Source organism: Schistocerca cancellata, chromosome 4, assembly GCF_023864275.1.
Source record: "Schistocerca cancellata isolate TAMUIC-IGC-003103 chromosome 4, iqSchCanc2.1, whole genome shotgun sequence".
Taxonomy (NCBI): domain Eukaryota; kingdom Metazoa; phylum Arthropoda; class Insecta; order Orthoptera; family Acrididae; genus Schistocerca; species Schistocerca cancellata.
In genome coordinates, this window is record NC_064629.1 from 733,693,032 (window position 1) to 733,705,689 (window position 12,658).

At 39.7% G+C, this 12,658-nt stretch overlaps 1 protein-coding gene across 1 annotated transcript in view; it reads left to right on the forward strand.

Annotated features, from left to right (window-relative positions):
* Positions 1-12,658, forward strand: part of LOC126183834 (serine/threonine-protein phosphatase 6 catalytic subunit) — an 81,633-nt gene that overhangs the window by 14,100 nt on the left and 54,875 nt on the right. Inside the window, exon 3 of the mRNA XM_049926093.1 lies at positions 4,597-4,804. Coding sequence (XP_049782050.1) covers positions 4,597-4,804 — 208 coding nt within the window. The remainder of the gene's footprint in view (positions 1-4,596; positions 4,805-12,658) is intronic.

Here is a 12,658-nt window from a genome sequence, read left to right on the forward strand (position 1 = left end):
TGGCCTGATAGCATGTAGCGGCAGGTAATGACAGCAGCAGTCCTGAAAGGACGCTAACCCCAACACTAAGCGACAAGGATTTTGCCCACATTGCAGACTAATGGTTGTCTGGGTGCATCGGACAAGGCACATTGAGGTGCATCTAATCACACCATATACCGAGCGAGGTGGCGTAGTGGTTAGACACTGGACTCGCATTCGGGAGGACGACGGTTCAATCCCGCGTCCGGCCATCTTGATTTAGGTTTTCCGTGATTTTCCTAAATCGCTCCAGGCAAATGCCGGGATGGTTCCTTTCAAAGGGCACGGCCGACTTCCTTCCCCGTCCTTCCCTAATCCGATGAGACCGATGACCTTGCTGTCTGGTCTCCTTCCCCGAAACAACCAACCTAATCACACCATGGATCTGGCATGGACAAGATGGCTCATAGCAGCTTCAGTGTCTGCTCACATGAGCCCAGGCGGGAAGCAGTTCTGGCCGAATGGTTGCACGGCTCCATACTTACAGTAGACTGGTGGCTGCCAGACTGCGATCCCTGTGACTAAAAATGATCCATATTTATATGGACTTGGTCTGTCCTTGTTCTGCTACACCATTGGTTAATGTCCTAACAAGCTACAAAAAAACAATCTGTTACGCTTGAAGCAACTAGGTTGCCCATGCAGCAATGGCTCTGCCTTTCTTCTGCGTCAATGCTATTACGCCTGAGGTGCCTCTGCTTGGCTGCAACATAGGGTAATCGTCCCAGTGCCTTGGACCCAGTACTTGCCATATCAGCAGGTAGCCACTGCTGTAATTGTGTTTGGAGGCAGATCTGCTCTTACTAGCTTCTACAGTCTCTTGCATGAGCTGCGGCTGTGGATTTTATTCAGCCATACTGAAAAATACCGGTGACACTACACAGTAACTGTATTACTAAGTGACTATTCTGGGGCACAAAACCAAGACCCAGTTGCATGTTGCCTATCTAATGGATTCCAGGGGCAACAAAAATTTGTGTTTCTACATTTAATATAAAAATTGATAGATTCAAAAACATAACATCCTGACATTATCTACTCATTAAGAGGTATAATGTTATATGAATGGTTAAAGACAGTAATGATAGTATTACTGTTAAAAACTGTGCATATGTCTTGAGACAACGTAAATCACCATGTGCAAATAACCAAACTACACTCCTGGAAATGGAAAAAAGAACACATTGACACCGGTGTGTCACACCCACCATACTTGCTCCGGACACTGCGAGAGGGCTGTACAAGCAATGATCACACGCATGGCACAGCGGACACACCAGGAACCGCGGTGTTGGCCGTCGAATGGCGCTAGTTGCGCAGCATTTGTGCACCGCCGCCGTCAGTGTCAGCCAGTTTGCCGTGGCATACGGAGCTCCATCGCAGTCTTTAACACTGGTAGCATGCCGCGACAGCGTGGACGTGAACCGTATGTGCAGTTGACGGACTTTGAGCGAGGGCGTATAGTGGGCATGCGGCAGGCCGGGTGGACGTACCGCCGAATTGCTCAACACGTGGGGCGTGAGGTCTCCACAGTACATCGATGTTGTCGCCAGTGGTCGGCGGAAGGTGCACGTGCCCGTCGACCTGGGACCGGACCGCAGCGACGCACGGATGCACGCCAAGACCGTAGGATCCTACGCACCGCCGTAGGGGACCGCACCGCCACTTCCCAGCAAATTAGGGACACTGTTGCTCCTGGGGTATCGACGAGGACCATTCGCAACCGTCTCCATGAAGCTGGGCTACGGTCCCGCACACCGTTGGGCCGTCTTCCGCTCACGCCCCAACATCGTGCAGCCCGCCTCCAGTGGTGTCGCGACAGGCGTGAATGGAGGGACGAATGGAGACGTGTCGTCTTCAGCGATGAGAGTCGCTTCTGCCTTGGTGCCAATGATGGTCGTATGCGTGTTTGGCGCCGTGCAGGTGAGCGCCACAATCAGGACTGCATACGACCGAGGCACACAGGGCCAACACCCGGCATCATAGTGTGGGGAGCGATCTCCTACACTGGCCGTACACCACTGGTGATCGTCGAGGGGACACTGAATAGTGCACGGTACATCCAAACCGTCATCGAACCCATCGTTCTACCATTCCTAGACCGGCAAGGGAACTTGCTGTTCCAACAGGACAATCCACGTCCGCATGTATCCCGTGCCACCCAACGTGCTCTAGAAGGTGTAAGTAAACTACCCTGGCCAGCAAGATCTCCGGATCTGTCCCCCATTGAGCATGTTTGGGACTGGATGAAGCGTCGTCTCAAGCGGTCTGCACGTCCAGCACGAACGCTGGTCCAACTGAGGCGCCAGGTGGAAATGGCATGGCAAGCCGTTCCACAGGACTAAATCCAGCATCTCTACGATCGGCTGCATGGGAGAATAGCAGCCTGCATTGCTGCGAAAGGTGGATATACACTGTACTAGTGCCGACATTGTGCATGCTCTGTTGCCTGTGTCTATGTGCCTGTGGTTCTGTCAGTGTGATCATGTGATGTATCTGACCCCAGGAATGAGTCAATAAAGTTTCCCCTTCCTGGGACAATGAATTCACGGTGTTCTTATTTCAATTTCCAGGAGTGTATATACATCCAGTATGTGAAATGAAGAGCACACTTGTTGGCTTCCAACAACATTCACACATATCATCAAACCTTCTTCCCCCCCCCCCCCCCCCACTTACATGCGTAATGTCAAACATTTAACACATTAACTTATTTGTGAAGTAATCGGAAGTTTGAAGGTGTTTATGTGGGAGTTAGATTCTTTAAAGAATATGGGGTGTACTGGAACAATACTAACAAGGGAACCTCCCCATCGCACCCCCCTCAGATTTAGTTATAAGTTGTCACAGTGGACAGGCCTTGAAAAACTGAACACAGATCAATTGAGAAAACAGGAAGAACTTGTGTGGAACTATGAAAAAAATTAGTAAGATATACAAACTGAGTAGTCCATGCGCAAGATAGGCAACAACAGGGAAAATAAGAGATCAGGAGCTCCGTGGTCCCGTGGTTAGCGTGAGTAGCTGCAGAACGAGAGGTCCTTGATTCAAGTCTTCCCTTGACTGAAAATTTTACTTTGTTTATTTTCGCAAAGTTATGATCTGTCCGTTCGTTCATTGACGTCTCTGTTCACTGCAATAAGTTTACTGTCTGTGTTTTGCGACCGCTCGGCAAAACTGTGCGATTAGTAGACGAAAGGACGTGCCGCTCCAGTGGGAACCGAAAACATTTGATCGCAAGGTCATAGGTCAACCGATTCCTCCACAGGAAAACACGTCTGATATATTTATACGACACTGGTGACGGCATGTGCGTCACATGACAGGAATATGTTGTCGACCCACCTAACTTGTACACTTAGCGAATGGGTGAAAAGATTCTTCTACCTTGCCCAATTTAGGTTTTCTTGTGGATGTGATAATCACTCCCAAAAAAGTGATGAAAACATAAGAGTTTGTCACATAAACTGAAAATAAAAAATTAAACTCTTCACTCAAGGGAAGACTTGAACCTAGGGCCTCTCGCTCCATAGCTGCTCTCGCTAACCATGGGACCACCGCACTCCTTGACTCCCATTGTCCTTGAAGTTGCCTATCTTCGCATGGACTACTCAGTTTGTATATTTTACTAATTTTTTTCATAGTTCCACACAACTTCTTCCTATTTTCTTGATTGATCTGAGTTCAGTTTTTCAAGGCCTATCCACTGTGACAACTTATAACTAAATCTGAGGGGGATGTGATGGGGAGGTTCCCTTGTAAGTGACAACTTTCCTTCCAGTATTATATTTCTCTCTATCACTTCAAACTTGGGCTGTTAACACATTTTATCAAAAAGTGAATTGTATTGTATGGCCATATAAATTTGAAGTGCTCAAAGAATTCTAATTTTTATTAAATAATGTTTCTTGAACTGTACAAGAAAAATCTGGAATGTTGCACCTCAGAACATAGAACAAAAATGTGCAAAGTGTGTCAAGTTAATGACTTGTAGCCCAGAAGCTCTCTCTCTCTCTCTCTCTCTCTCTCTCTCTCTCTCTCTCTCTCTCTCTCTCTCTCTGATGTATCAGAGTTAATCTCTGTATTTCCTAGAGTGCAAAAGTGAGCTGTTACATTTTTAAATAAATTGCTTTCACAAAAACCAAGTTTACTTTGTTTTAAACCTTCATAGTTTACACAAATCTGTAATTTATGTAGCATTGTGTCTCTATTGTGAAATCTATTAAGTGCAGTTCTTTCCTGTACTTTGAACGTACAAACAAATGATAATTTTTCCTTTGACATGCTTTAGTTGTTACCTTGATATATTATACATCCAGTTCATGGAATATCTGTACTTTCTTAGTTCAAAAAGGAAAAAAAAATTATATACTAAATTTTATGAGAGGTAGAGATAATATATTATGAGCTGTTATTTTAGCTATCAATATTTTGCTTGGTTACAACAGAAGACCTATTGTTAAATTCATCAATTAGTGTCTTATGCTTGCTGCTGCTGAGTCATTGGTAATTATGTCTGACTTTCTGTAGACCACTGTCTTGGAACTGTTGTTACCCATTTTTTTTCTATTTCAGTTCTATGACTTAGAAGAACTTTTCCGAAATGGAGGACCTGTTCCAGAGACTAATTATATTTTCATGGGAGACTTCGTGGATCGAGGCTACTACAGTTTAGAAACTTTCACCAGACTTCTCACTTTAAAAGCAAAATGGCCAGACCGTATTACTTTGCTGAGAGGTAATCACGAGTCGAGGCAAATCACCCAAGTATATGGTTTTTATGGTATGTGATCTCTCTCTAAATTCTACAAGGAATATAATTTTATTGAATATGCCAGTTGGCTTCTTAACACTTAAATTAACTAACACATTGGAAAAGAAGAGCTTTTATCTAAATATTTTACTTTTCATCTAATTTTTTAAGATACCTTTAATTTAGGATACATTGAAATGCAGTATATTAGAAAAATCTTGAATGTCTTCTCTTTGTGGATACTATTGTGAATATTGTACTAATATTACCTTGCCAGCAAGATTGCAGTAACAGTAAAATATTTAATAGTTAGGATTTCAGCAGATTTTGTTTACATTGTATGTCAAACCTGGAAAATCGAGAGGGTGAGTAAAGCACTTACTGAGAACTAGAAAGTTTCGATTACAGCCATTTCAGCGCTTAATAAAATTCGCTGAAGACAGCACTAAACATTAAGAGTGAAGTCAGGATGTAACAGGCCCGGTGCCAGTTTTGGCTGAACAAGAGAGGTTTGTCCGTCCATGAAACTACGTGAAGCATTATAGATCAGACATGAACATTTTATGACGTGGTAATAGACGCTGTTTGGTATTAATTATGAGGAAGTTGATGCATTTTATACTGAGCCGTTTTCCTGTATAAGCCAGACCAACTCTAAAAAGTCTGTCATTTTGATTATTTACTTATTTGATTAAGAGTCACATTGATACCAACACCAGTAGAGCTGCTAGGATAAGGAATGTGTCAGTGTTTTCATCTTTTATTTTACAGTAACAAATGCAGAAGAAATAGGGAAGGCTTGTGTAATATGTGCAAAATTGTCCCAGAGATACTCGTCCAACTTGAGTGGTAGACTTAAAAAAGGAAAGCATTGTGCATCACAGTGTTGTTTACTGTCAAAAATTATGTGCGCATACTTCCATGCAAGAATCAAGCAATATTTTTCTTCCTGCTACGTATATATTGTGGAAAAGACCACAAAAGTAAAATTAATGGATTTGAACTCAGATGAATTCCTATTGGCAATCATTCTAGCGGCACACCTTTTGCTGGAACATGTGTATGGAATTGGCAGTGGTAATCAATTACTCTTCCCCACACACCGTGAGGTGGAAGTGGCTTTCAGAGTGTAGGTGTAAGTATATTCATGTTATAACTCAAATTTTAATCAATCAGAACAGATATGGTATACTGGATTTATACACATTTCAGAAACACAGTAGAGGGCAAAGTATGAATCAGTAAAATCTTTTTTTCATTTGTGAGTTGACAATATTAAGAGACAGAGCACAATCATGTGAATGGCTTGAATTTAACCACTGATAAAATGTATTATATTCTGAAACCAAGTGGCATATGCACATCATAGTGAGAGATCTCAAATGAATACTGCAGTTGCCATACAATGTGTGGCAGATGGTATCTGCAGCTTCTGCTACTCATTCCCTTTCCTGTGTCACTTACAAATTCAGCAAAGCGGAAAAATGACTGTCTATATGGTTCTGTACGAGCCCATATTGTCTCCTCCTCATTGTCATGCAACTTGTATATTGGTGACAGTTGACTCGTTTGTGCAGTTTGTCTCAAATGGCAGTTCTCTAAATTTCCTCAACATTGTTTCACAAAAAGAACAGCTTCTTCTCTCTGGGGATTCCCATTTGAGTGTGCAATAACACAGCATCATCACTGATTGCTGCTCACCCTACATGTCAGATTGTTTATGTATACAGTGAGCCCAGAGCAGTTCCATCACACTTCCCCAGGGAACTCCTTGACGACACCTTTGTCTTTGATGAACACACACTGTCAAGTGCAACGATTCTATTACTTAAAATGTCTTTGAGCCACTCACATATCTTAAACCTATTCTGCATTTTCTGATCTTAATTAAGTCTGTCGAGGGGCAATGTGTCAAACGCTTTGTGGAAATCTAGGAAGTTTATTGTATTCAAACTTGGAATATACTCAGGAATTCTTCAGCAGACAATATCAGTGTAATTTTGGGGGTCGATTCTTTTAGCCTTCTTATAAATGGCTGTTATATGCAGTAACTTTTTTTTTTACAGCTGGGCAATATATTTGCGATAAATGCAAACTAATTAAAGGGTCAATGCTGAGGTGTACACTCTGTCAATCCACATTGGGATACCATCAAGACATGGCAACTTACTTGTTTTTGTGTTTTTCAGCTGTTTTGCGATTCAGGGATGTCTGCTTCTATGTCCTCAATGTGGCTCTCTCTGTGGCAGTCAAATAACAATATGTCTGAATGATTGTCCTACATTAATGATTTTTTTTGTAGATGAAATTTACAACTTCATCTTTCTTTATGCTGTCTTCTATTGCCACATGAGTTTCATGATATAAGCCTCCAACACACTTATTGATTTTTCCATAGGACCAGAATTTTCTTGGGTTCTCAGCAAGATTTTTGCTTAGGTATGATGGTGGAATTTGTGGTTTGCTTAGCTATTTTTCTTAGCCAAACAGTGAGCCGTTCTGGCTGTATATGACTTATTATGTTCTTGATAAACTGCAGTGAACTGTTCTGAAGGATGGACCTCTTTGCTCAGTTTCTGTACTGTTGCATTTGGAGACACTGCCACTTTGCATATTCACATTTGCTCATTTTACATGAAATAGGCTTCATCATATGTACATGACTGTAGTGCATGCACCCACAGTCTTAAATATCAAAATCAGTGTTTTACATAAAGAAGAACTCTTTTTATTTATAATAAGAGTTTCCTGTCAACTAATTTTATTTTTAAATGGTGTGAATTGAGCAGAAAGAGAGACTATTAGAATTTTTAGGCATTCACTTTGAGGTAGTTTCGTGTTCTTGCTAGCCTGTGTGTAGGAATTTCGATGTGTGCCATATTCCTTTTATTAGACAAAGTGCAGAAACATACATTTATAGATTCATAACTATTAATTAGTAAAAACAGTCAAGATCATAGAATGTCTCATTTATTAAGCTATATGATCTAGAATGTTTTCACTAATTGATAATGAAGAACAGATTGCCCTAAACTACTGAATCAATACCATTGGTACACACCTCAGTTTCTATCTGGTAAGAAGCACTGTGGGAGAGTAAGAACTACCTACCTATCAAAGGTCTGGGTTTTTATAGAGGAAGCATAATGCACTGCACACACCCAGACTATATTCACCCAGTATTAGAGAATGAGTGCACTTAGTGACTTGCAGTAAACTTCACACATAATTTCAAACCTTTACAAAACTTTTCCTTGCTGACACTTCCCACAAAGTGATAAAAAGAAAAAAAGTTTATTATTTACTACATTTTCGCTCTTAATGCATTGAAACTGCTGTCAGGCATGGCAGGCAGTATATGTACCATTTAATGCACCTGAAAAATTATATCAGTGTATGACACAGTTCAGGAGATTTGACATCATAAAAATTGAGATGTGTGAAAAACTAGATTTTCTTAAAACGGAGTGAGAGTTACCCAGATACTACTCATATAGTATTTGATAATGAGAGCACATAGGAACTTCCAAAGAACTTGGAACATAATTTCAAATCTGTTCTAAACTTTTTCTCACTTACATGCTTAGTGCCAGATATTTAACACATTAACTCATTTATAAAGAAATAAGAAGTTAGAAGCTGTTTCGTACAGAAGAGCTCAGTTCCAAGAATCGAGGGTATAAAGGTTACTTTCTATCGAGAAAGAATCACTGTGGATTTAAGAACCACTTACATATCATAGAGGTGGGGATGAAGAGTGTGTCATAGTGAAGCATAACTCAGAAACGCCTGGAGAATGGCAGACAAATTTGTTAGTTAGATGACTTATTAGGGACAGAAAAAAATTGTTATATTTTATGGCCAATTGTGGCATATTATTTTTCATAAATTTTGGCAGTTTTTTATGTAGGTGTTGTTTTCTTACATCACATCATAGTTTGCCACATTGGAAATAAACTATCACATGAAGATTTCTTGTGGAAAAAGAAGGCCAAATGTAATTTCAGCATGAAAAAAACAATCAGTTGCGAATATTGGTAATCTGTTGCCTGTGGATTTATAACTTTTTTTCTGTATGGGAAAATGACAAAGTTCATGATATTTCATAAAAAATGGCCAATTTTGTGTTATTCTGTTAAAAGTGCCAGTTTCCCATTATCATTTTTTGCAAAATTATCCTGTCCCCCACTTATTGTTGGTATAAAAATATATGCACCCTGTCATTAGGGATGAGGTTGAGAGTGGGTGATGTAAAAAAAAAGTTCAAAACTATCTGTTAGTATTTATTTTATGTATTTAGTTGACTTGGAACAGTGTTAAAATTATGAAGAACAATTTCTCTTATTTGTACTGTGCAGTGTGTCAACCATGTTAAAAAAAATTTGTCATCTTGTTTTGGGACCTAAGATCAAACAACAAGGCTGAATACGACCTATAAATTTAACATCTTGTGTAATGTCATGTGGTGTAAAACAGGCAGTCTCATATGTTCAACATCTCCCTGTAAGCGCCTGGACCAATTTCAACCAAACTTGGCACACATATTACTTCCTGTCTGGCTAGGAATACTGTGGAGTAAAAGCCATCAACTTCCCATTTGTGTGGGGGTGGTGCTAGAGAGAGAGAGAGAGAGAGAGAGAGAGAGAGAGAGAGAGAGAGAGAGAGAGAGAGTGGGGAGGGGTGGGGGAAGGACAGAGACAGGGGCAATGGATAGAGGGAGTGGGGAGGTGGTCAGATTCAGGTGGGAGGGGGAGATGAGTGTGTACATGATTGGAATAAATACATACCTGAGCAGTGCCAGGTTTCTCAGCTGATATGGAGACAATTACTAGTAACCACATCTGTTTCCACAGGAGGTTGGAACCTCACGATACCTTTTCGCAAATAATGTTAATATGTTCCTCCCAAATAAATCAGGCATCAGTATAATTTCTAAAAGTTTGACAGATTTAGCATGTCTTCCTCCTTCATAAACTCGGGGCTGCATGGACATTCCCATAGGCTGGAGCTATTCGCTTTACTTCTGACAGAGAAGGATCAGACTTCCTCATTATGTGGTTCCTCACTTCAGAACTGATGCATTAAAATGTCCCTGATCAGAGAATCAGCACATTTGTGCACACAGATATTAAAATTGAAATTTCTACTTGATCTCTGTAGGTCAGTGGTGCAATCTGAATAAGATTGATGGGGCCCTTTTTTGCTGCAAATATTCTAACCTAGCTGCTATAATATGTATTCATTCAAAAAAAAAGTGTTCCAGCAACAAGAAAAATACCTTAAATGGTGGAAAAGCCATAAAAATGGCTGGCATGGAAGATGATCCTATTGCAATCACTTAATACTCGAACTACTTATTAAACAGCTGTCATTAGCTCTGATAACACTGTATGGTTTGTGTTAGTAGTATCTCTGTGGTTGAAAACTCGCACTCTCACTCATCTAACCAGAAAAGGTTCGAAGTCTTATCTGCAAGTATCTCAGGTCCCGAGTCATCATCCCTTTCGTAAAGACAACCTACATGCAAGACGAAAAGAGATGACCAAATGGTCCTTGTACCAGTGCAAGCATTCCAGTCCAAGTCTGGCTCACACCATAAAGAGTTCCACCAATGAAACATAAACACTGTAAATGAAACAGATAGACCGATCAATTCACTATGCAATGATCACATTAAAATGATCTCAGGCTGAACCTGGGCTGTCCTAAACATGGGATTCTAGTGTGGCCTCATCTGAGGGTGCTCCTGAACAACTGGATTTTCAAAATTTGTTAATTTGTCAGAAATTTCCAAAACAATTGCAGTGGTATTGCATTTGATGATACCAATTGTGTGTGAATATGCTCAAAAGTGAATAAGGTGTTTGTATTTGTATCTTTACCTGGAAGAAGCACATATTTATTGTTGCAAAGGAGTTTGCCTTTTTCATGATAATTACTTAACTGAATGTATATGAGAACATGCTGGTGTTTTTTAGATTAATGGCACAACATAAACTGGTCAGTAGTTCTGGAGCAGTTGTTTATCATCCTTTTTGAATTCAGGGATAACTTTTGATATTTTGAATGAATCTGGAAAATCTCCACACTCCAAACATTTATTAAAAATAATACTTAGTGACCTATGTATCAAGTGAACTATTTCTTTAGTAATACAATTACGCAGTAGCTGTCCATACTTCTACAGTCAGAGTATTTACTGTTCTACAGACTTCATTGGATGTTGTAACATCCCAATGAAAGACAGACCCTTCAGACAGCAGGAAGCCTAGCAGATCACATGCAGATGTGTCTATGGTTTTAATTTTGTCTCAAATTCTCTGGATGCTACTCAGCATGTATTCTATAATTTGTATCAGTTTTCTTGTATATCAATTAACTTTTTTATTTTTGTGTTTATCTGAGGACTACTTTTATTAATGGAGAACAAGAATACCACAAATCTCCCTCTCTTTTTTGTTCAAGTTGTCAAAATCATCAGCTCCAGCTTTCCCCCTGACACATTTAACTTGTATATAAATTACATAATAAGCTTGTCTCTCTGACCTCTTACGTATACCACACTGAATTCATTGGCGTAAGTTCATTGTTTATGATATGTTGAAAGCAATTAATCGTGGCCTGCAAAATATCCACCATTTTTATCTCTGTGTAAATTTACAACAGTATTGTGTAGACTTGCAGCATTAAGTGCAGGAAACTTGTCCATGCGATGCAAAATAAAGGATTTTAAAGTGTTTAAAAAAAGTTTTGGAAATTTGTTTCTCTTAATCTGCCATTTTAACGTTAAAATCCCCTCGGATATATTTTCTTCAACTAATCTTACATGACCAAACTATACATTTATTTCTGAACAGTGTTGTGTCATATCCACTTTTTGAAATATCAAATCATGCTTTATGTAAATTTCAGCACCACCATTACTGCTCTGTTTCCTACACATTATGCCTGCAACTTGTCATTGAGGAACAAAACTGTCTGCTCAGTTTTCTGTTAGCTAGTGTTCTGCCACATATCACATCTACATCCTTAATTCTACAAACATACTCTAACAGTTTGTTTCTTATACAACAGATACTGACTTCCAGCAAAACAGAGTATTTATCTCTAGTTTCATTCTCCTGTGAGCACACATTCGTGTGTGGCATATCGGAATTACAAACTATCTGAGTTGAAACAGGTGGAATGTTTACTTTGCCTTGTGAGAAATCTCTACTGCTTCATTGTGTTGCGTGCTTAATTCTGAGGACATGTCACTTTTGTCTGTCAGAGAAATGACTTGCTTAATATGATACTGGACATTTGATTTCATACATACTATATATAGAATCCTGTAGCTAACAGACCTCTTCTCCCTTTGGTTGAAGAAGAAATCATATCCGTAGTGTGATTATGTCAATGTGCATTGCATTTTAAAATTAAATACGTGCATTTTGCACATTGTCTTTTCTGCTTACTTTACTTACACAGAATAAGTTAATTCAGTTGTCACAATGTGGTACACAAAAAGCATTACAACTTAACCCTGAAATTTTTTTCATGAATGACTGCAGCTACAGCCTTGAAATTTGCTCCTGGTTTTACATTTCTGTTAATCATGTATACATGTATTTCACAATTAAAAGACCATTCTTCACCCTTGGTTATCAGAATAAACATCTATCTCACATGTACTTATTGCAGGAATTTTACAGTTATTGGGTGTATAATCGCTCACTATCTGCCCCCCCCCCCTCTCTCTCTCTCTCTCTCTCTCTCTCTCTCTCTCTCTCTCTCTCTCTCTCTCTCTCTCTCTGATATGATGTATCCATATTTTAAGATCACTATTAACAAACTGCAAACTAGAAATGAGTTCCTTAAAATGTGGTCTTTACTCTTAATACA